This window comes from Saccostrea echinata, unplaced genomic scaffold (assembly GCF_033153115.1).
Source record: "Saccostrea echinata isolate AGI-Se365-2 ecotype Australia unplaced genomic scaffold, CSIRO_AGI_Sech_v1 ptg000045l, whole genome shotgun sequence".
Taxonomy (NCBI): Eukaryota; Metazoa; Mollusca; class Bivalvia; order Ostreida; family Ostreidae; genus Saccostrea; species Saccostrea echinata.
The window spans coordinates 823,665-849,246 of record NW_026889794.1 but is presented as its reverse complement, the minus strand read 5'-3'; the positions used below and the strand labels follow the sequence as shown (position 1 = coordinate 849,246).

At 31.7% G+C, this 25,582-nt stretch overlaps 2 protein-coding genes across 3 annotated transcripts; one reads left to right on the top strand and one right to left on the bottom strand.

The window, feature by feature from the left end:
* Positions 1–1,122: 1,122 nt before the first annotated feature.
* LOC133201810 (uncharacterized) lies at positions 1,123–6,872 on the bottom strand. The gene is made up of 4 exons (XM_061337612.1): positions 6,764–6,872; positions 3,620–3,752; positions 2,032–2,168; positions 1,123–1,475 (listed from the first exon to the last, which is right to left on the bottom strand). The coding sequence occupies exons 1-4, from the start codon at positions 6,819–6,821 to the stop codon at positions 1,204–1,206; spliced, it is 600 nt and encodes a 199-aa protein (XP_061193596.1). The 5' UTR covers positions 6,822–6,872; the 3' UTR covers positions 1,123–1,203.
* A 7,772-nt stretch (positions 6,873–14,644) lies between these two features.
* Positions 14,645–24,541, top strand: LOC133201862 (small ribosomal subunit protein uS9m-like). 2 transcript variants are annotated; one of them, XM_061337662.1, is made up of 14 exons: positions 14,645–14,752; positions 15,034–15,175; positions 15,332–15,435; positions 15,775–15,837; positions 16,345–16,375; positions 16,661–16,740; positions 17,069–17,160; positions 19,603–19,684; positions 20,150–20,281; positions 20,833–20,878; positions 21,672–21,777; positions 22,367–22,536; positions 23,991–24,069; positions 24,468–24,541. In XM_061337662.1, exons 1-14 carry the CDS (start codon positions 14,666–14,668, stop codon positions 24,478–24,480), a joined length of 1,227 nt encoding a protein of 408 aa, XP_061193646.1. In that variant the 5' UTR covers positions 14,645–14,665; the 3' UTR covers positions 24,481–24,541. The 2 variants fall into 2 exon arrangements, with proteins under 2 accessions (XP_061193646.1, XP_061193647.1); XM_061337663.1 differs by lacking the exon at positions 24,468–24,541 and having other exon boundaries at positions 23,991–24,073.
* Positions 24,542–25,582: the final 1,041 nt, after the last annotated feature.

Sequence of the window (25,582 nt, the reverse complement as noted above, 5' to 3'; positions counted from 1 at the left end):
ATATCCAACAATGATTTTGTTTAAAACATTGTACTTTTTTCAGCGTGGAATTAATTATACAGATTACATACGTATATGACATAAATAATTTGAAAACGGACCATGTCCAAGAAAAAAAAATAGTTTATGTTTTATGTCGAAATGTATGCATATATGTACATCTCTCATATATCTAAATTTGAAGCCCTTCACCGGCATATGGTGACTTCTCTATATGAGTGAAAAATTCTCGAATGGGACGTTAAACAACATACAATCAATCAGTCATATTATTTAGATGTCTTGAAATAAATAGTGCAATAAGAACATATATTTTGCACTGTACTTTCGATTGTTTACATGGAAGACATAATTATTATGTACATTGAATATGCATGTGTCCTTCATGTATTGATAACTCTATTGAAAATGTCAGTATGGCATATGATAAAATTTGAACACATTAATCACATAATAGAAATGGCAAATATCATAATAAATATCATGTCATTTTTATAATAAAAAACACCTGGGCCTTTACGTCACCTGAGTGTCTTACTGACACTGCGACAGTGTGTTTTCTATTCTTTGTAAGACACAAGACACCTAAGGTTTCCCGATATGGTCCAAAGTGAATTTATTTTATTTTACACTACATTGGGCCATATTCATATTGATTTGACGATTTGTAGTGTTTGATTCTTTTTCTCGAGAACATTTGAAAAAATTCTTTTTATTAAAATATTTATCACCACCGCCATAATATCCAAATCTATATTCTGTCATATGAGGCATAGATTGGATTATCTTGATTCTACTTCTAGTAAATTTAGTAAATATTCTCCTACTTTCTCCTATTCTGGGAGTATAGATCTAAAAAATAGAAAAGTTTTTGGCCCACGGAAGACGGAGTAAATGGATAGCAGTTGCTTTGCAGATTGAAGCAAAAATGTTTTTGAATATTATAATAGTATGTACAAATCTGATTTATAGATGAACGGGGACATTAATGAGATTATCAGATGAAATTACTAGTATCATGTTACATGATAATATACATATTGTAATATAAAATTCTTTAAAGTTTATATATAAAAACATATATATTCATTATAGTTATAAAATAATAATTTGTTCACTGGATTGATTCATTTCGTATTAATTGAAAAATATAATGACCTAAACCTAAATCTTAAAATGTAAATCTTAATTCTAAAAATTAAATTAAGCATCAACGACAGAAGGATTCGAAAATTCAAATACATTTCCTCTTGTCCTGTTTTCCACTTCTAAATGCACACTACACGTATCAACCATAGGTTCCTGGTACTGAGGAGGGTCTTTCACGTAGGAGGGACACCTTGGTATTTCAAGCTCCACAACTACACCGTCGTTGTTTGTCCTATGATATTGGTCTTGGAGTGCGTAAGGGGGAGGTGTATCAACTGCATTGGTCTGTACACCGGCGGAAACAGTACTTACTGTTGAATTTTGCCCTTTGATAAAAACAAAACGAAAAAAAATATTAAAATTTCTACATAATATGGTATGAAATATTACGTTGTGTTTAAGCTTCACAACAGTGCTTTCTACACAAATGAACTTTTATTGGCATCTATTTATTTTCTCATCACTTGTATTTGATTTGTGACGAGAATTTCTCGCATGTCCTCAAATTAAAATGATAGTCGATCTATGCAATCTATTAAGAACTTCAAATAAATAATTTACAGTCTCGAGTTTTTTCATTATTATTTTCTATTTACTGCCGTGCTGTAGAACATTAAGGGAGATAAGCGAGATTTTTCTTATGATACTTTCTTGTCATATATTACGACACCAGTTGTGTAAATGGGAATATAAAGAAATTTCTGAAAATATTTACATGTAACTTCAATTTTGATCTTTTAGTTATACAAGTACTTTACAATAAGATTTATTTTAATTTTGAAAGAGGCTTTTAATGATAACAAATTTTGAATAAATTTAAGAGGATTTTGTACAACTTGAGGTCTAAAATATTTTTAACAGATAAAAAACATGTATATATACCTGGATTTGATTGATTACTTTTATTTGAAAGTTGACGGCACATTTTCCCACAATTATTACAGAAAAACATCATAAATATAACCGTAACAAGAGATCCAATCACAGCAACAAAGAAAACAGCGGCTGTTGTGGAGTGTCTGAAAATAAATAAGTAAATTAATTAACTAAATGAATAAAATAATTACGTACATAAATGATAAAAATTATTGAAAATAATCAAAACAGTAAAAAAAAAAATCCTCTGCAGCTGCGTTTATTTAGTATTCTAAGATTGAAATCAAGTTCCAGTTATAATGTTAGTAGTACCACTTATAGGTCAATTTTTTACTTTGGTAATCCATTTTTACTTTGGTGTTAGGTATGCCAAATGAATTAATAATTTTGAATGATAAATAACCTTCTTAAAAATCAAACAAACAATGGCAACAACACAACACCAAGCATTATAGAAGTTGCTGGGCCTTTGCCTCTGTATTTACTTTCATCTACATGTACATGCATTAAGCTTGAAACTCAGTTTCAGTCAAGGCTTTTGATTGGAAATGAAAAAAAATGAACAGTGATGGATCTGACAGATCCTTTAATAAAACAAATTGTGAACAGGGGAAAAACACGGACGTCTGGAAACACCAGAGGTGGATCAGGTGCCTAGAAGGAGTAAGCATCCTCTGTTGACTTATCAAAACCGCCGTGAGTATCGATCTGTATTGGTAAGATAAATAGATAAATGGGGTAATCCGTAGTTAAAATTAGTATCAAAACAATGGCCTAACGATTGGTAAGAAACTTGTCAGTCAGAATGCAATTTGTCTTCAAGTTGGTTTAAAAAGTAATGGTTCTCTTGGGAAGTATAACACGACGCAGGTGACAGTGGATTGTTTCTACATAAATAAGGGAAGTTGATGATGGAAAATCTGCAAATCGTCCCGTTTGTCAGATGTTTTGTTGTGTTATGAAACAGATGTATTAGATTCTGTTGTGTCTTTTATTTAAAGTTCGGTAGGGTAATTCGAGTCGACGTACGAATGAAAATAACTATTGTTGATTAATACAGCATCGTCGATATATCTCAATGTCGCACTGAAGACCAAAAATTTTTTTTTTTTTTTTTTTTTTTTTTTTTTTTTTGCTTCTCATGTAGAAGTTTGTGAATAAATTATTCCTCTTAAGAATATAAAAACAGTCAGCTATTAAAGGGCACAATTAGTTCCACACGGAATTCCATCATATTGTTGGAAGACCTGGTCCCCAAAAACTAGTGATAGATACATGTATTGTCAACAAGGATATCCAGAATCCTCTTAATATCAACTCTAGAGTACTTTTGTGGAGAATCAGAATGTTTTTAAACAAAGCATTTTTGTAGGTGACCAATTACAAAATATGAACATTTCTGAGTTCCATTTTTATTGAAGAAGCTGTTGTCTGGATATCAGAAAGCCTAGTATTTAGTTTATTGTGATGAATTGTAAGTTGTATATAGTGCATGTAGAAAAGTCATACGTACTGATGTTAACTTTTAATTAGAAAAAATTTGTAACTTTAAATTTTCTAAAAGCTATTATGAGTTTTCGAGAAGATAACTTACATGAAAGACTCGTTAGATCCGCCAGACTCCGGATTATGATTAATGCAGCACTCGTGGTTTGTATTATTTGTTTTGCATATAACACCTGAGCAGTCATTTTGGGTAGGAAATAAATCAGGATCGCCAATGGTAACTGAAGAAGAACAGTGATATTATGTACTGAAATATAATTATGAACATTTATGTATATTACCATATTAATAGTAGAAATTTTAAGAAGGATTCAATTTTGGCATAATTAGCGAGGGTGTTAAGATCGCTTAAACTGAATATCGCTAACAATTTAATTTTATCGATATTAAAAGCTATCTTTCATAATTGGCATTTTAAAATCGCTTAATTTACCGCTAAAATATATATATGTACAATTTTTTAAGGATAAGTCGCTGAATTTAAGTCTTGCTAGAAATTCCACTTAGGCATAATACATGTACAGATGTTTCTTTTTGGCAGATTTATGTTATAAAAAAAAATAAAAGAACCTTTTATTCAAATTAGAAACATTCAAGACAAACAAGGAAGTCAAAATTAGATCATCAGAAAACTTACAAAGAAATAGTAAATAATTTGACCGATAAATAAGTAGACATGTAATTGATATAGTAGATACCCAGTATATAGAAATTGCTATACCAAGTCAAATGCGTTGACCGTATCATGAACATGTACTCTTAAAGAAAGCTCATTTACATTGCTTAAAAGCGAATACTACAATTATATGTACATTCGAAAGTGTGTACAAATAATCCCAATAGTTCACGTCGCCGATTTCAAGAATAACCTTTGAACACCTATTATGACCTTACATTTTTTAGTTGTGAGGATTTAAAAAATGAAACATTTCCACCTGAGGTCGCCTGCTCTTCAATTTGATCATATATTACCCAGCTTTTCTTGGACTAAAAAAATGTTGTTCAGATATGTCCATAGATGCTGAAGATAATGAAAAATAATAAGAATACGAAAAGAAACCTCAGCATAACAAAAGTAACTCAATTATTTGGAGGTCACACGTACCACAGACACCATTTAAATACCAAATGACTGAACTACTTGACTTTGCCTTTGAAGTGCCAACCTGACAAAAACTTGTCGTCGGGATGTTTATTGCTTGGGGTTAATTTGATTTGATGTGAAGTGGCAAAAACCACACATACAATAAATATATAATTCACAAATCAATTGCGATAACAAAAATAGAATTAGTCTTCTTTAATTTTCCCTCCTTTTATCCCTGATAATTCTGATGTAGTGAAGTCCAAAAGATAGTTAATCGCCTTTCTAGACGTTCGATTAATGTGAAAATTCATCTTCTTTGGGCTTGCAAGAGAAACATAAGTCAACAGAAAACTATATGTGACATGTTGTCTTTCAAGATATGTATAAATAAAACTCAATTTTAAATTGGAGGGAACAGAATCCTCAACTGAAAAAAAAAATACGACAGTATAGACATAACGAATAATTTGATACTATGTCAAGAAAAAAATCGTCATAAAAACGGCGTTTAATTAAGAATTTTAAAATGAATAGTTATGTTTTCGAAGTAAAATCTATTAATTTCAATTGGGTTGTTTGCTCAGTATTTGTGAATAGCAAGTAAATATTTGAGAATCAACGGAATTTTCTTCATATGGTAGAAAAAAAACTGTCTTTCCGTAATAGAAAACTTTTAGGTTTATGGCGAGACAAAAGCTAGGTTAACAAAATTCTCGGGAGTCAACAGAACTATGGTTGATCTTTGGAACAAAAAATATTAATTTAAAGTTTCAAGTGTGTTTAATTTCATTCTAATAATGTTCGAAATCTTTATTCTGGCTCCTGCTTGGGGAAAGAATAAAATCATCTTAGAGAAATTCAAAAACCCATATTCCTATTCTGCTGGAATTTGTGAAATTCACTTACTTCAGTTGTAAATCTACAAAGTGCAAGACTTGTTCATTAATTTGTCAAATATTCTTTCTTAATATCTTCATTCTGAAAATTCCATACTTCGACCATAAGGAACACTTTGTTATAAATCGGGCTTGGACCTATAAATTCTGAATACATCCTTTATGTTGAAGTGTTCAAGTTGCACAGATACCTAGGCCTGCTAAAACAAATTTCAGCTTTCTTATAAAATGTCCAGATATGAAACAGATTTGTCTGACTCTGTTGTATCTTTTAATTCAAGTTCATTGGGATATATTTCGAGTCGACATATGAATGGAAGTAACTATTGTTCATTGATAATATGTCGTCGATATATCGAAATGTCGAGTTGAAGGCCACAACAAGTGTTTTCTTCTCATGTAGAATTTTTTTGAATAAATTCTGCTTCATATGAATACAAAAATAGGTCTGCTAATAACGGGGCATAATTGGTACCCATGGAAATTCCGACAGATTGTTTGATTCTGATCTCCATAAACTACATAGATATTGTCAATCAGAAACTCAAGCATCTTTGTAATACAGATATCTAGTTCAGAGTACTCGTGTGTACAATCAGAATGTTTTCAACAAAATATCTTTGCAAAATTAATTACCAATGACGAGGTAAGTAATTTTAGAGTTCCATTTTAATTAATGAAAAAACAGCTGTTTATGATGTCAAAAAGCCTGGTCTTTAATTTATCTTCGGTTATGGTTGTATAGAGTGTTGAAAAGTCGTACGTTTTGATGTTATTGATTTTGGTAAAATTTTGTGATTTCAAATTTTCTAAAAGTTCGTTGGAATTAAATATGCGTCGAGAGTTTAAAATTGTTGTGTGTTCTAAGTGTTTATTTATATACTCATTTTTATGGTCACTGAAATTCTAACATTACTATTAATGTGATTTTTTAAAACATAAATCATGGAATAGACTGACTTCTCCATTAGCATGATCTAACCTACATTAAAAAATGATGATAGTATTCTTTTTAGTTTATTTTAAGCTTAAAGCACATGTCCTCCTAATCATAACTGATTGATATTCCAATAAAATCATTTTCACGATCTTTGGCTAAGAGTATCCGTGTCTTCAGAAAAATGTCCGTCCAAGTCGTTTTGATAAGAGACAGTGAAAACCATGCAGTCCCTTTCCTTGGACTAGATGTTTACGGAAGGATTAGTGATTAATAAAATGTCTTTAATTCAGCCTAATGTTATTAACTTACCGTGAATGAGAAGAAAGTTAATAATAAGAACTCCATATTTGTACATTGTTCTCCTCATTTTCTCTGGCGTTCCGGGTGGATATTTTTAAGTTATGTTTAAAAACATGAGAATTGTTATTGTTAACCGAATTTAAAAGTCTTCAGGTTTACGACCTCCATATCAATGAAAACACGTGATAAATTTACCTGTGCCTATTATTTAAGTACCCCCAACAAAAGAAATGTATGCATGACCTTAATATTGGGTATGTGATAAGCGAGAAGATGTTCAAATGCTCTATATTTCATTATGACGTACATTGTATACAGACGGATTAATGCATGGCTTGGTTAAAATGGAAAGGATTTGAGAAATGTGATGTGCATGTATTTTAATGAAAAGTTTCTGAATGTCATATCTGGAGAAAAGAAGGTCAAAGACTTCTTCACGAAGAGTAAAAAATCTTACTGTGCCTTTCAACTCAGCATTTAGATTTATCGACGACGTTTAATTCTTACGTTGACACGATATATCCCGGTGAGCTCTTATAGAGTCTGCCACATCTGTTTCATATTTGGGTGTTGTACTGGCTATATAGATGATAATAGCCAACTAATATTTAAAGTGTAGGATAAACGAGATTACTTGAGCTTTTCCATAATACTTTCTCTATTTATGTAGCAATATTCCATCATCTCCTGCATGAAATAAGTGAAAAAATGAACAATGATCGATCTCAAAAAACCTACGAGCAATACAAATCTGTGAACACGGCCTAAAACACTGACCCCCGGAAATTCCAGAGGTGGGATCAGGTGTCTTGGAGGAGTAAGCATCCCCTATCGACCAGTCACACCCACCTTAAGCCCTGTGTATTGATATGGCGAAAGGATTAATCAGTGGTCAAATTTAGTATAAAAAGTATTTTAAAAAAGACCTAATAATTGGTATGAAATATGTTAGTCAAAATAAGACCCGATGATAGATTGTATGTATTTTCTAACAATTAGGGTCGTCATAACAACCATAGAATTTACGAAATGCTGGCTTTAAGGGAGGTTGTTGAAATCCCTGCAACATCAACTCGTTTGTCATTTGCCTGCCTCGGTTTAAAAAATTAACCATATTCATAGCATGCTCTTGATCGTGATGAGTATCAAGTAAGTTGGGAGATATAAACAAAACATGCAGGTAATAGTGGAATATTACTACATAAAAAAGGAAAGGTGACGATGGAAAAGTTGAAGTCATCTCGCTGTCATACAGTTTAGTTGTTAGTTGATCCTTATCGTCTATAGTCAATAATACATCCAAATATGAAACAGATGTGACAGACTCTGTGGTGTGTTTTTTAAATTTCGAATTCACTAAGATATATCGAGTCGACAAAATAAAAAATGGAAGTAACTATTGTTAATTGATAAAACGTCGTCAGTATATCTGAATTTTGAGTTAAAGGTCACAGTAAGTATTTCCTTCTTCTCATGTAGAAATTTGTAAATAAATTCTGCTTCATAGGAATATAAAAACAGATAAGCTAATAAAGGAGCACAATTAGTTCACATGGGAATTCCAACAGATTGTTGGAAGACCTGATCTCCAAAGACTACGTAGATGTTGTCAGAGAGGAACTCCATCATCATTAAATATCAGCATCAGAGTACTTATGTGAATCAGAGTGATTTTTCAAAAATGACCAGTCGCAAGATATGATAATTTCCGACTTCCATTTTTATTATAGAAGCAGTAACTGTTGTTTATGATATCAAAAATCCTAGGTTTTAATTTATCATGAGGAATGGTTGTAGAAAGTGTCGAAAAGTCATAAAAATATGTTTTCATGTTACTGACCTTTTGATTTTGTATTTTCTGAAAGTTCTTTTTTGAGAATCCACATTTAATTTACACATCATATGGTGTTAAATTATGTCGCCTAACTATTTGGATACGCAAAAGCATGCTCTGAATATAATCAATTTCTAAACCGAGGCAAGCTACCGACAAATAAGTTGATGTTTCAAGAATTTCAAAAACCTCGTGTAATACAGCTTTTTTGCAAATTCTACGGTCGTTATAATGACGTTGTTTGTAAACCACCTACTAGTATCGTTGGGTCGTATTTTATTTGATATGTTTCATACCATTTATTAGTTCATTACTTTTATACTAAAGTTGACTACGGAGTACTACGTCTACCTGATCAATACATAGGGCTCACTGTGGGTGTGACCGATCGACGGGGGATGCTTACTCCTCCTAGGCACCTGATCCCACCTCTAGTGTTTCCAGGGGTCGGTGTTTTGCCCTGTTCACGATTCTTCTTGTTTACTGGATTTATGAGATCGATCACTGTTCTTTATCTTCGTCTTTTACATGTTTTTTTTTTTAATTGACACACATTAATTTTAGATGAAAAGGCTTTATATTCAGATCTTTCATAACACAAGCTTGATAAGGCGTTAATTTAGAGTTTTTCTTCTTATCTGTGTATATCTGTGGTATAGCCAATACACCGTTGAGCGATTTTTAATATTGTTTTTAGGAACAAATATTTGGCTGGAAAATGCATTACTTGTCAAATTAATGAAATCAATTAAAATATCTATATATTTCATGAGTATTACCTCAGATTACTATATTTTGTAACGTTACACATAAACAGTCAGTCACATTTATATTTTTCAAATACCGTCAAATTGACATTGACCCTCAACATTTATGCTTGTAAATGCTTGTAAACGACAGTTGTAAATATTTGCCGACAATGACCTATTCTAATAATTTTTCGTTGACTTCCCAGACTCATAAATCAAGTTGCAACGGTAGATGCCGTCGACCCTGGAAATATACAAACATTTTTTATCTATCTCCGTTTAGATAACTATAGTACCTATTTTCATAATCTTTTATTAATTTTTAACTATAACTAAAATAAGTTGACTTTTAATTTTACTATCAAATTCGAGTACTAATACTTGTATATGATTTTTGGGGCATGTCTCCGTCAGAATATTTTGTTTTATGAGCAGCAGTGATATAGCAACAGTGAAGAAAGCAGGGTAAACTTTCGATTCGGTCAAATCTTCTTTCTGTTTGTTCAATTGATGGGTACCTTAAAACATGTTATGACAAATGTACACCAAATTGTCATGGTAAGAGATAGGGTACGTACACCAAATTATCATGGTAAGATGTAATTTACACCGCTTTATCAGTGATATTCCTCCCTTATATAAATCTCTAATGTCAATGCCTGGGCCACAGTGACCTCTGATTCTTGAACGTGATGATCATTAATTTGTTGACAGAATTATTGATATAAAATGTTCAACATTGTTGCGATTGAAGTGGATCTAGACTTTTCGGTTAAGAAGGATGGTGTAGCTTTTTCTCTATCTTGAAAAGCCAAATTTTAGGGGGGGGGGGGGGGGATGGAGAATAAGATAAAGTAGAAGCTTCTGTTAGATTGAGATCATTTAGAATATCTTCGTTTTTTAAACCTACTTGGCCAAGAGAACGATTGCACATATATAAGCTGTAGATCAATAGTGTAACTTGAAATTCGGATTATAGAGCTTGATCATTAATAGTACTTGAATTAAGAATAGGTGTTCAAAATGCAGAATTGGTATTAGTTGACGTGATAGAAGGTTTCGGAATTTTTATTCTTATCCTTTGTGTCAATATTGGGGTTCGAAATTATAAACGATCGACTTTTTTTCTTGAAAAAAACTACTTGTTCCCAGACTTTCTATTACATTTCATGCAGTAGCAAAATTATCATTTTTTGGAATCTATATGATGTCAAGATTTTTTTTTAATTTTAATCCTCCCACCCCCCTTTCCAATTAATTTTGCCTATATATACTTTACAATATAAAACAAAGCTAATTTACAGTTGTGTCTCCTCAAAAATTTTGTCTGTATACGAGAGTTGTGTTAGTATCATGTTGTAAATTTTGCATTTTAATTACCTCCCCTAGTAATTTTAAACATTCAAAAGGGGGAGTTTCGATAAGGCCGCTTATCGGCCCACTTATTTTCATAAAAATAAATTTCGTTTTATTTTTTGAAAATTGGTTTAGAATTCAAGATATATATGTTAATTTTTGTTATTTATATTTCAAGAGTTTATATGAGATGAATTCACGCCGTAGTTGGCACATTCTTAGATGTACCCTCAAATGCTTTAACATAAGGCTAATGGGAAAATATAAGGGGGTGGCATATATTATTCGATGGTTAGAATATGAAGTGCATGAGGGACACTCACCTAGTTTTGTTCAGTAATTAGGTATACTCTGCACACTTATATCTTAAAATATGATGAGTGTCGCGTGTGCACTTCATATCCAAAAATTGAAAATTGTCTAAAATTTGCATATCTAAAATTAGAAGCTCCTGGTTACTTGATCTTACGCCGTGTTAAAATACAAAGCCAAAAGTAGCATATTTTTTTCTAAACCAAAGAGAACTCTCGAAAATATTAACATTAGAAAACATAATCGTATCCTATTGTTATTTCCATACTTATTTCGTCGCCCGCGTATAACGTTAACGTCACATATTTAGCTCACCTACACGAAGTTGGGGAGCTTTTGTAATGCCATCGTTATAGGCGTTCCAGGTTATTAAAAGTTTTTTATCAATTTTTTCATATCATCAGAGTCGCCTGATCTAGTGTGTTTTCTTGTCATCTGTCGTGTTTCAGATGCTGCATTTTCAGTTAAAGAATGTCCAGGTTAATGTTTTTAAAGCATGCAGGTTAATGTTTATGGAGCAGTGCAGCTATAAGCACTTGTTGAGAAGACGTGCTTCATGATGCATCTTTGGATGCACACTGTCAGACTTGCTTCAGATGCGAGATCTGACTTACATTTTCTTGATGAATGCTCAGGGTATATATTTTGGAGCATGTCTTATTTTCATGTAATTATAATCCCTATCTTGAAGAAATATGCACCGATGATGCATTTAGGGTTACACATTACCAGAACTGTAACAGATGCCGAATCTTACATTTTCCCGAATGACTGACTGAACTAAAGAGAAGTTTGAGGATTAGTCCATTCATTAACGCTCTTTATCAAGGATATGGTTATAGCCATTCCTTTGAATAGAAACTCTCCTCGCTTAAATCTGTTAGAGAAGGTTCACATATATTTCCGTGTGGTCTACATGTATGGAACGTAGATTACTTTTAAGACTGGATGTTGATTTGTACGTTTCTGCAGGATATGATTTAACTCATACATTTGGTATTTACAAATGTATTTTAAATTGCGGCTATGGTCTAGCAAATCAAATAGTGACTAAAGTTGGTGAAACAACATAAGCATCAAAAGGAAGTTTGGAAGCGCGAGGAATTGCATGTAGGTCCTCGCTTGTCTGAATTGTCTCATTTTTGCTGAAAACATAATGCACCTCTTTATGTGCGTAAATACTTTTAAGTTTAAGAATGAATAGAAGACATGCACTCAATGTATTTTAGTTTTTTTTTATCATTTAGCTATTTATTCACGCATTCTGTAAGCACTGCATTAGCAATAATAGTCCACTATCGGCACACCAAGTATAACCTGGTTTCCATTAAAAATTGAAAATGCCCTATTTGAAAAATCATTGAAGCGGAAGAAAATGCCAACTTGATCTATAACTCATATACCAAAACAAAAATTAGCTGAATATATGCGATTTTTATTATTTAGAAAAAACAAAACAAAACTAAAAACACCGAACCCCCCTTCTTTTAAATTTGTAATGTTCCGTCAAAAATCATTGAAGCAGAATTTAACGAAATTCAAACTTGAATTTCAAACTCTGTTTCTCATCAGGATACACTATAAATACCAAAGCCAGCTCAATATCTGCAAGCGTTAAGAGAAAAGTGCGAAAAACTAAGTGAAACAGACTGACAGATAGACAGAGGGACGGACGGACAAGGGACAGACGATGAGGAAACCTATAGACCCCTCCGGCTTCATCGGTATGGGACTAATAATTACTATCTTGATAAAATATTTTGACTGGTAGTAATACGCTTGGTATTATTAAATACAATGTACATTGCAGTATGATTCTTTTAAATATACTTTAAAAATATAAATAGCTGCATTTTTTAATCGTACCGAATTCCGAAATCTGTTAATTTCAAGATTTTTTTAAAATTCAATTTAATGATATTACGGTACATTTTATTAATACTATTATTAGCACAATAACTTTAGTTGATAAAAATGTGTTGCAAACAGTGTCGAAAACCTGTCAATGACAGTTTACGTTTATCTATCTCTTGTCTTTATATCTTTACATTTGCTTTTTTACGTACGGGAAAATGTTATATATTGGTTATTAAGTCTAAGTATAAACTGTCGATTAATTCATTTTTTGAAAATTCCTGTCTTTATTATTCATATACGTTTTATATGTTACATTCATCCTCTTCGAAAGAAGAGTTACACTTAAAACACCAGAAAAATCTTGCACCTTAAAACGCATTCAAATAAAATAAATATCATTAATTTTCTGTAAAGAAAAATATTGAAATTGGTTATTTGATGCCTTTATTCACATTTGTAATATTTCACTTATGATTTTGACGTTGAATAAACTCCATTACCCCCTCTAAATATGACGCCTCCAAAAATCTAGGGAAGAGGGTATACTTAAATTTTTAATTATCACGTGACCAGAAAATGTGCGGTATAAATTTTTTTCATATTTTTAGGAAGATAACACTTTTATCTACAACATATCACAATTTCATTATATTTCTTGAGGGGCCGAAAAACAGCCTTATCGAAACTCCCCCTTTACAACATGATATTAGTCTGTTAGAAAAGTTCGCAGACGCAGTGATTTATACGAAGAACTTATTGTGTAATTTGAAGAATGGTGTGTGTTTGATTAAATTACAGTAACTATCTTTTATTGACATAAAAAGGGCCATTTACTAAAATTTTGAAAATATATGATTTTACACTGCGGTCATAGAATTCAGGGAGCAATATGACATTAGGTAACTTGACACCCTAATTCCGAACCTGTCAGTCTCTTTCACGGTTTTATCTTAAAAATTTCAGTTCTACAGACTTTCCATATCTTTTTCCCATAAAAAAATGTATTAACTAGAATTAGATAGAAACTTGCGGTTTCTCTCTCTCTCTCTCTCTCTCTCTCTCTCTCTCTCTCTCTCTCTCTCTCTGAAATGTATTTTGTAGTGTCTCGTATATCAGTGATATCAAACGATCATTGTAAGTGTACCCCCTTGATGTAGATTGGACACGACTAGATATGCAATAAGGTTTACGGAAAATCGGTTCATTTTGATAAGGTTGGCCAATAGGGGCGCCAAAAATTCATTTTGTTTTTAACTCTAAAAAAACTTCTTTCTCAATTTCCTTACTTTACAAAGGTATTTTAGATATTTAATTTTTTTTAAATTTCAGACTTGTAGTGAAAAGACTGGCCTGTGCATCTATCAATTGCTCTATTTGATGCACGCATGTATTCAAATCCAGGGACGAACTTTTTAATTATTTTTAAAATCTAATTTAATTTTATTTATTTATTTATTTTATTTTATTTTTTGTTTATTGCCTGTTAAACTTTTTTCATTAAATAATGAAAATATTATTATTAAATAATCTGTCTCTGATCATCGTAGAAATAGAAATAAACTGTCCTTCAATAGTCTGACCCGGAAAAGAATTTAATTGCCCCCCCCCCCCCCAAAAAAAAATTAACTGTCTTATCCCGTTATGTAAATTGTAGAGTAATATTGTGGCTTATTCACCAGATATCCAGATACAAAGGAGACTATATTTCGAGACAAACACTGGCGTTCGGCAATTTTATCCAAGTTTCTTTTAAATTAGACTAAGTACATGTACGAGCTATCAAGTATATATACACCAAAGAAAATGGCCGCGTCCATTCAACCACTGTCAATCGCAGCTAGGGTTGCAGGGAGAAAATTAAGGCATATGAATGGCCATGGGGTATCAACAGTAAGTACATGAATTTCATTCTATGTGAAGATAGCATGATTTTGTCTTATCTCTGGAGACATCGCAAGGTGTGACCTTATTTCGAATTTCCTCAATTTATAGCAGCAACCCATAGTTATTTAAAATTTGATTGGATCCAAAATGAAATCAGACATTTTACGTCATCATATTGTCAAAGACTGCTTTGATACATAAACAGAAACTGTTATCAATTCATCGCATCATACTTGGCAGAAATGAATTGAAATAATAAGACCTTTTTTTTTTTAATTTTTTTTTAGCCTGTCATACATAAATATTTCTCAAGAACATTAAGCACAGATGACTCAGTCAGTGTTGACAGTTCAACTACTAAGGTACAGAGGCGATCTGAGCAGATAAGCTCTGCAATGAAAGCATTTCTCAGAAAGGCCAAAGAACATGGTGAGTTTTCAAGTATGCATACATGCAGATTGATTTGCCAACTTTTAAAAAAGTTGTTACCATAAGAACCTGAAATTAACAGCATGATTGACAATTTTTAATGCAACATGTGTCTAATAGGGTACATATGCATAGAAATGACTTTTTTTCCTATAGAGGTAAAGGTCAGTCAATATACTGAGGAGTATGAACTTGGACGTAAACATTTGGCCAATATGATGGGGATACATCCAGATGAAATGACAAAAGAACACATAAATGTAAGTCACATCTAAATCTTCATTTTTCTGTGGGGATTTCATCTATATTGATTCCGTTGAAGCATTTTACGTACTGTTAGCAATTCAAGAAAATATGCATTTTATTGATTATACATGTGCAGCAGCTCTCTTGAAAATAGTCATATAAAACAAGTAAATTTTCATTGTTGAAGTAAACATATAGCATATCCTAAAAGTTTATTTTTTTCTTCCAACTAAGCAGTTTTCAAATGCATGTCTAGCCCTATTTAATGAAATTGTTTAAAACCCAAAAGTACTATAGCATATCATTCATATAAAGTAATTATAAATGAATTTTCTCCAAATTTTTATTTATAGGAGGCCATACAATACCTCCTTCCATCAGGGCTATTTGATAAAGGATCCAGGCCCCAGTTCAAGGTAAGTCCATCTACAGTGTGGTACACTTAATTACAAGAGAACCTCATTTTGAAAATCAATGGAATATATCATGTATATATAGTATCTCCCATGATTTGTGGTTGGATATAATTTTTATCCAATGAGTTGTGTGTTTCTTTTATCCCCAAGCCTTGGCTAGGGGATAAAAACACACAATGAGTTGGATAATAATCATATCTAACCACGAATTATGAGAGATTCTTTTTATCACGTTTTATACATTACTATCAATGTTTTACACTGCTTTTTTTTATGTGAATCACATTATTTTCCTACTAACATCACATTTTAGCGCAAACCCATTGTGACGTCACAGCAGTGGGATATGAAAAAAATATCCAATGAGTGATATCCACGGAATAAAGGAGTAAACATGTGATAAAAGAAAATAAATCATTTTTGATATAATGAAAGCAAGTTCTATCTTAAACATGTTAAAGATGCCACTATCAATAAATTTTTTATGTGAACAATTTTTTTTAACAGCACCCAAACGATTTTCTGCCAGTAAACTTAGGTAAGTAAAGATTTGGGAAGAGGAGAGATTCCTTTCTGTGGTGTTTGTGCTTTATGAATTTTGAGACTTATTAAGTATCAGCCTTTTGCATTTTACTCTGAATTTAGATGATAAAGCCAGTATAGAGGTTTTGCTATGCAGTCAATAAAATTATTGAAACAGTTTTCCAGTCTCATTTGTGCAAGAATCACAACTGTTGTTGACTAATATATTGACTATATGTATTAAGACCTGTTCAGTTTGTTCACTTTGAAACTGGTCATTGTACTCTCTTCCATCTTTTAGAGTTCCCGTTTGAAGAATCAGGGCGCCCAAAGCATTACCAGTACTATACTCTAAAGCCACACTATTATGAAATGATGTCTGTGAGTAGGAAAATGGTGTAAAATTTTACTGATGAAATCTTATGATTTTTTATGCGATGTAATTGTAAACTTATGCACTATTATAGTTAATATCAAAGATATTTGATGAAAAAATCCTAATGCTGAATTATGAAGTATTTTACTTTTAGGAAAATGTTGAAATTTTATTGAAAACAGAAACTTTGTGTTACTACATTTCTACGAACTGTAGCAAGTCTAACAAAAAGACTTTAAATGATGTAGTAAAATGATCATCAGTGTAATTTAAAAAAAAGTTTAGAGTTGTGTTACTGATGGATAAAAATGACTTTTTTTCCTCTAACATCAGGAAGCAGCCTGGAGAACGGAATATTTAAAAGAAGAGGAAGTAAGAATTGGCTTCTCTGGTCAGCAGCCATCAGAAGTAATGACACATTTAACGTAAGTGTCACACCATCAAAAGGTCAATTAACATATACATGTATATACAGTAGACACGTGATACGTACTGAGATGTCTATACAAGTGTCATTGCATGGGGACCACAAGGCGACATATTTCTTAAAATTAATATTTAGTCAAGTAGATATATAACATGTGGTAAAGCAATTTAATTTTGCACTTTTTCTCAGAAAGAGGATTTTCCTTTATAATGCCAAACTAAAAAATATGTGTGTTTTTGGTAACATGCCGAAAAAAAATTAGGGTAGGTAACTTTTTTTTTACTTCACTTTTTTTTTTAAAAATCATCAGTTAATTATTCAATACACTGTTTTTCATCATCTATACATACAAATATACACATATATGAGCAAATAATATTACACAAAAAGAACAAGTGTACTCTTAAACTCTTGGATAGACATATTTTAAAAGTGTCTGAGACATGCATTTATTGACTGCACTATGAGAACACTGTACCATAGTTAGAATAATCTAATTGTGTCTCGGGACAAGCCCTCACCACAGTTAGAATATGTCCCATATACTTGCAGTGTAGCAAATTGGAGCGGATCTGCTCCGAAATGATTTTGAGGAATAAAAAAGGAGCTGCACTGAAAATAACTACCAAATTAATCATAACAAACCTTTTTGAGATTGTATATGCCTTTTAACCTAAAAAATAATCCATATAAATACGAAAATTTAACTCGTTTTCTCAACATTTTTTCTTCACTTCAAATTTAATGCCATGTTGCCATTCAGAACTCTCTGGATTGTTCATAGAAAATGCACAGAGTTCGAGTTATCGCCCATGTTTTTTTTTTTTTAACAATAGAACGTTCTATCTAACTGTACCAGTGAACATAAGCACAGTTCAAAATCTGCATTTGGAATAAAAAGTAGTAGGATTGGTGGGTAAAATAAGGTTCAGTTGGGTAACCAGAAACAAACTTTTTTTAGCCCAATATCATCTGCAGAAGAATCTAGTCCTTCACCATTAGGATAGTTTTAATAGTATAATAGTAGAAAGAAAGTACAATTGAACTTCATATCTGGAACGCTGACATTTAGATTACCATGGGTATGTCAAAGTCATGTGGAAGTCCCAGCCCTTTATATATTTATCCTCAATATCTCGAACCCTTAGATATCTTGAAGTTTGTTCTCTGTCCCATCAAGTTTGAGATAAGGTTTGACTGTATGAAGATTTGAATAAGCCAGTGAACAAATTGCAAGAATTTTGAACACCATGAAGTACTTATATATATATATACATGTACCAAATATTTTCTTTAAAGAGCACAAGATAATCAAAGACAGTAACTTCTAAACAACAATATACAATACACATTGTAATTTCTTTATTCTTCATGAGATTTATATCAATGAACTTTTTTGTGTTCAAATACGGCTCATAAACATACAAATCATAAGTAAATATCTATCTTTAGTTGATAATTTTGTTCCACATGCTTCACTGAAAGTGGGGGATATTAATTTGGGCCATGCATTCGTTTGTCTGTCTGTCATTCTGTTTTTATGTAAAACTTTCATTTCTAGACGATATATCTCAAAAATCCTTTGAGCTTTTCTAATGAAATTTTACATCACAAGTCCCTATGGGCTATAGAAGATTCATTTTGATTTTGTGGTCAAAGTTCAAGGTCAGAATTTCATACTCTGTGTGTAACACTTTCATTTCTAGATGATATCTCAAAAAGCATTTGAGCTTTTGCAATGAAATTTTATATCACACCTGCCTTTGGCCTAAAGAAGACCCCTATTGATCTTGAGGTCCAAGGTCAAGGTCAGAAATTCAGACATTGCAAAAAATGATTTCCAGCTGATGACTTATTTTCCTTTGGCTTTTTCATGATATCTGATATCATAGCTACCAATGACTTAAAGAGGTTCCCTATTTATTTTTAGGTGAAAAGGTCAAGGTAAAAAAATTCATATCTTGCATAAAATAATTTCCTGGTGATAATTGTAATTATCTTTGAGGTTTTAATTGAAATTTTATACCTTTAGTCAATATGATTTAAAATAGACCCATATTGATTTTGCATGAGGTCAGAAGATCAAGACGAGAAATGTATATGTTGCATACATATTTAGTTTTCAGATGATAAGTTTAGTTCTCTGTAAGCTTTTGCAATTAAACAAAAACTCCTGAATTTCATTAACTTAAAAAAAGACCCTTCTTAACTTTAAGGCCAAAAGTTGAAAGGTTTAGGTCAATTTTTTTTCTCTCTCCATCTGCATTTTCTTTCAGATCTTCTATCTTTGTCTTTTCTCCTTTAATAAGCAGGGAACACACATTTCCAGAATTAGGTTGTTGTAATGTCAAAATTCACATCTTTCTCCTGTAGTAAATTCTAATTTAACAGATTAAAATTATTCATTTATTTGATGTCTTTTCCTTGTTTTCTTTAATAGTGAGGAATTTGAATGGATGAATACACAGGCTTTTATTGAAATGTTCAAGTCACAGTTCTCAGAAACTGTCACAGAGGCAGATGTAAGTTTTTTTTTGGCAAGACAACTGACAATGTAATATAATAGACAATGCACATGTAATAAAACAATAGAAAATGTATTAATGCAATAGCCAATGTAATAATACAATAAAAAATGTAATAATGCAATAGATGATGTAATAATACAATATTTTAATGGTGAAATTTAAGGGGGAATAAAACATCAACATTTAAAATAATCTCTGCCCATTGAACAGAAGTGGAGAATATCATATAGACTAGGGCATATTTAAACAGTTGATTTTATCAGATTAAAATCATCTTGGTGGTAGGTCTGTTTTCTGTTCACTGTGTCCAAAAGAATGCAGAAATTAAAAAAAATTACAATTAAAGTAAAAATATCAAATCCTATTTTGAAGTATATGTAGTTCTGTTTTATATTGAAAAGAATATTTTTAAATCTGCTTGAGGAAAAAAAAAAGTTTCAGAGAGATATTTTCATTTAGCACAAAAGATTTGTGGAAGTAATGAAGAAGCTGTCCCTTATGAGACTGAGAGAACAGGATGTTGAGTTCCTGAGGCATTATGGGAAGCAAAAGACAACAGAATCCCAATCCTTAGATTCTGGACCAGACAGAGTAAATAAAATTAACAATCATCCAAAATTAGAGGGATTAAGATAGGAAAAAATCATGAAATACATGTAACGTACATTTTAGTAAGATTGTATAAATGTTTTATGGGACTGGCATTCATGCAATCCATTTCGGGATTTTGCATTTGGTATACATGTACAGTCAAGCTTCATTAATCCGGATGACTATGTTTCCAAGCAAAATGTTTAGATAAATGAAGTGTATTCCTGAAATGAACCCTTTTATAATTGATGTATATAAAGGGTTTATTATGTTTCCCACATTTTTTTTTATCTGGAATATGAAGTATCTGGATGATTGGGTGTGGATTAATGAGGCTCCACTGTACAAATTTTTTTTTAAGTACAGTCATATTAAACAGTTCCCCACAAGAATATGAATTATTACATTTCAAGGTTGGAGAAAGATTGAAAGATTTTAAAATTTATACCAGCCTGTTATCATACAAAAAGGCTTTTTTATATATAAATACTGTATTTTAAATTTAATTTACTTAAATTAAAAGCTGTATACAATTACATTGTGTATTTCAGAAATACCTTACTGATGATAAGGGGAGAAAATACAAAACTATGCATGGTAAGTGACAACAGAGCTCAGAGGTGAAATTTCAATTTGTTCTTATCAAGATTTTAATCACAGAGCTTGCATTCAAAACTTATTTTGATTCAGTTTGAATTCTTTCAATTTCTTGACATCAATGGTAAATCAGTAACCTATTATATGAGGAAATGCATTGTGGTGCTTGTTTTGAACTAGTACAAAAAGTGAATACTAGTAAAAAGTGTCAGATTCAAACAAAGAAGCATCCTGTCATATGACATATCAATGATTTATGCCTAATTGGTAACTCTGGCTGCACGTCTGTGCCTTGGGTAACCAAAGGTAAGCTCCTGTCATATGGGTCTCAGATCTTATGTTCCTTTGTATGTTTTTTCATCTTTTGAAGTTCAACCAGTTTTGCTGTCTTAAACACCAAGAAAGTATGTTGATAAAATAATATTTTGAAAGTCTTGGTTTTCATTTAGCAGTAGTCAGGTTTTCCACAGAGATTATGCATAATTTATTGTAAACATAAATATTGGGAATGTAAGCACATGGATCAAAATTAACTATTATTTGCTGCATCCATTTTGTCATTTTTAATCATTTTTTGTCTTATCCAGCTTTAAATTGTACAATGGTACATAGTTTATGTATGATTAACAATATTCGTACACTTTAACATTATTGTACACATACAGAGATGCACACTTCCTATATTGGACAAACATTACACATGATAAATTTGTATTGATTAACATATCTGTTACAGACATTGACACCTGATTTATAGTTGCTTTTGTTTTTTTTTTTATTTTTCATTATACAGGTTCTAGGAAAAGTGCCAGGGCTAGAGTCACAGTATATGGAGAAGGGAGTGGGGTTATAGAAATAAATGGGAAGGGTTTAGAGTATTTTGAGAGTGTATATGCAAGGTAAGGACTTTTATCATATAAAACACATGTATTTGTGAACATTTTACATTATGAAATGAAATATTCAAATGATACTTTTAATATTGTACATTTGTACACATACATGTATGTTCAGTAAAACACAGATAAAGCAAACATGCTATAATAATGAAATTGCAATTATATCAAAGTGATTTTCATTCCTTTACTATATGAAGTTATTCTATATAAAGAATTACATTCATAACAATTTAAAATCGTTCATGTCTAGCACTTTGCTATAAGCATCTTTTACTGTATTGTATATGGATTATGGATAGATAGTAACATGCTAGGTGTACCATACAGTACCATATGTATGGCTAATGAATAGTAAAATGGTACATGTGAAATGACTCTGCAATTGATAAATCAGAAATCAGTATAAATATTTTCAATTTTTACCAATGATATATTTTGAAAATGTTTCCTTATTTGGTATATATCATGTTTGCTTGAATTTTATGTTTGTCTTCATTTTCTCTGAGGATATTGGCATAATTACAGAAAATCTCTGTTCTAGTGTGCTGGGGGCTGTTCTTCTTTCATAAATATCCATTTCCATTTTTAGGGAGCAGGTTTTATTTCCTCTTGTGCTGACAGAAAGTATAGACACAGTGGATGTAGAAGCATCAGTGGAGGGAGGAGGAGAGATGGGTCAATCAGGGGCCATTAGACATGGCTTGTCAAATGCTCTTCTCCCCTTTGTCTCACAACAGATGGCCAACAAATTGTCTTTAGGTATATATCTTCATATGTGAAACATGCAGAGCTGTTTATCAGAGTATTTATATGCTAAAGCATGATAAATTATTATCTTATTGGCACATACCGCTATACAGTCAAGTGACTATAATTTACTACAAATTTATGAAGTACATCACATTTTACATATTTACTGTATAATTATATTTGAGGGTGTATTCTATACTGAAATGCAAAAGAAACGCAACAAGCAGTAATCTACAAATATTTGAATTTTTTATCTAATGATTTTCAAAAATGGATACAGTAAGGTAAAACTTGATTTAAAAACATCAAAGATTTGATAAAAATGTTAAATGATTATCTTTTAACTTTAGAAAGTACGCATGAATGTCAAAACACCCCCTACCCTTCAATTCAATTATGGCGTGCAAGACTGCCATGTAAAACAGTTGCAGGTTGATGTCTACGATGCAATAGGTTCATCAATCTCGAGATCTGAGCGAAAGAAATATTCTTTACCATTTTTGAATGCCTGTTTTTCAGATGATTAGGTCGAATTTTCTCTAGCCAAGTGCAGTGTAGAAACCCTTGGACTTCCGGTCCTAGGACTGTCATTCATGCTAATGATATGTAAGGGCCTGTTGAGGCATGATAAGGTGCATATTTGCATCTGCAATTCTCCATCACCTTTATTTTGATATTTTTTAGCTAGAGCAATGGAAATGCGTACTTAAGTCATTTTTAGGAAGCCTTGGCATCGCTTACTGAAAAGAAAGGAGAATTTATTTTTCGGAACATTGCTGCATTACTTATGATGAACAGATACAAATCCTTAAAACCCCATATTATTGCCAAATGTTTTGTTATACATGCAGTTTTTGATTTCTGTTAAGTGGACTCAAACTTAACTTCCGGTAATGGTATGAAAATCATTCAACCATTAAATTACCGATATTTACAAAGTTGAAGATGTCCTTACTTTTTAGATACAAAATTATATCCTATATATTATGTTTTCCCCCCAAATAGGATGTTGCGTTTCTTTTGCGTTTCAGTATATTTAGCGCCTTTGGCGGAAAGCACTTTCTGCTAATTCAAGTGCATCTTTAAATGTTATGTAATACTATGTATATATTTATATCTACCATGTTCAGACAGCACTAAAATCTTGGCTAACTTGTTGTAAAATCAATTTCTTCTAAACGTTGTATATGCTAAATATAATACATTAACAGTATGATGAAAATTTCTTGATTATAAACGAATGATAAACTTTGAAAACAGGATGTTTTAATAAAGTGCACTTTTCAAAATTAATGCTTTAAATTCACTTCAGGTGACATATCTTGATTAGTTTAAAACAAGTCAGTCCATTATGAATTCTTTACTTTTAATTTTTGTTAGCTGGTCAGAAAATTAACAGGAATTTCAAGTTCCATCTTGAATATACCGGTAAATGTATAAGATCTCTTTTTTTTCTCTTAAAGCTGGTCTCCTTGATAGAGACAGTCGTGTGAAGGAGAGGATGAAGCCGGGGCAGAAGAAGGCTAGAAAGAAGTTCCAATGGTAGGGAGAACCTTAATCATTAGTAACTTACAGCTGTATTAATAAGCAGGGAGAAAATGACCTGTGTCAGCACAGTTTTAACTAATTCATGATTATAAGCATGATGTATGCAGTGTAATAATTTTCATTTTGTAAGTAATTTGGATGATTAATTGCTACCCAAATCAAATAGTTAGTTTGCAAATAGAGAGAAGTTCAATGAAATGCTCTTGGAATTTAAGACACAAGTTTTATAGAAGTATTTTAACTATATGTACTATTTTTATTTAAGCGATCAATTCAAATGCTTTCATTATTTTACTATTTTTGAACTATTTTATAATCCTACTAACATGGACATGTTCATGAGAAAGCTACATGTGTCTTAATGATAACCACACTTTTTTTCTCTCTTCTAGGAATGCTCGGTAGTGGTGAAAGATCAAAGACAAAACTGTGTTACCATTTTCTCAATTAAAATGTCTTAAGACAATTTTTTTCTTTTCTTCTTTTCTTTTTTTTTATTACATTTTAGACTAACCAGAATAACAACTAGATACTTATTGCCTAGGCAATAACAGGTCTTCCGTTTTCTTGACTTCTTCGGAAAAAAAAACCACAATCTTGTCAATAAGATTACTCTAAATAATTAACAAAAGTTATCTCAAGGTTTCCAAAGATATGTAAATACAATAAAAAAAACGGAATTACTTTCCTGTTTTCTTTATGTACTACGTCATGATTGAAAGTGCTCCAAACGAATAAAATGTTCATTCTACACCTAAATTATTCACAACTGATCCTCCCTAAAAGTTTCTATGAAAAACTACTCATGTTTGAGACAACTTCCGGTTTTTCGGTTGGGCCTTCCGGTGAAAATAAATTGCATTGTTACAGTCTATCTAACATCCGTATTAGCCAAACATTTCTGTAAAAAGAAAGAAAAACTTTAAAAATTTACTTTTTTCATCGCTTCCTGTCACGACCGGAAGTGACGGCAACGTACGATTTTTACATTATGCAGATGAACTGAGGACTCTCTATCAGTTCTGAAAGTTTTAGACTTCAGCAATGTACTGTTTCTGAGCAATTTGGTGAACAAAATCTCAATTTGAGGACAGAAAAACACGCGACCGGAAGTGCACATTTTTCTAAGATGGTTGACTTCACACTAGACAATTGCAGTCTCAATAACATAAATAAAAATCATTTCAAAAACTTTATCTATAAGCGATATTTTTGGGAAAGTTAAAAATCCCATTTACATAGTTTTGTCTTATAACCGGAAGTTGTCGTTTTTTGTTTCCAGTGAGACCAACACATATAGAAACTGTGAAAGAGATTCAATTATATGATGCAAGATTTAACTCAAAAGAGAAAAGTTGAAATTCTTGATTTCTTTGATCACTTCCTGTGAAGACCGGAAGTGACGGTTGACGCTATTAACCCAAAGGGTTTTGCCTACTCATTAAGCTCTATTACTCATATAAGTTTGGTGTCTTAATCTCTTACCGTTTCTGAGATCTCACTTTGA

Coding starts and splice junctions, on each gene's coding strand:
- LOC133201810 (XM_061337612.1), bottom strand. CDS start 6,821: ATGAGGAGAACAATGTACAAATATGGAGTTCTTATTATTAACTTTCTT. Junction 2,169..3,619: donor GGATCTAACGAGTCTTTCAT/GTAAGTTATCTT, acceptor ATTTATTTTCAG/ACACTCCACAACAGCCGCTG. Junction 1,476..2,031: donor AAGTAATCAATCAAATCCAG/GTATATATACAT, acceptor TTTTTATCAAAG/GGCAAAATTCAACAGTAAGT.
- LOC133201862 (XM_061337662.1), top strand. CDS start 14,666: ATGGCCGCGTCCATTCAACCACTGTCAATCGCAGCTAGGGTTGCAGGG. Junction 15,436..15,774: donor TGACAAAAGAACACATAAAT/GTAAGTCACATC, acceptor TTTTATTTATAG/GAGGCCATACAATACCTCCT. Junction 19,685..20,149: donor AAACTGTCACAGAGGCAGAT/GTAAGTTTTTTT, acceptor ATTTTCATTTAG/CACAAAAGATTTGTGGAAGT.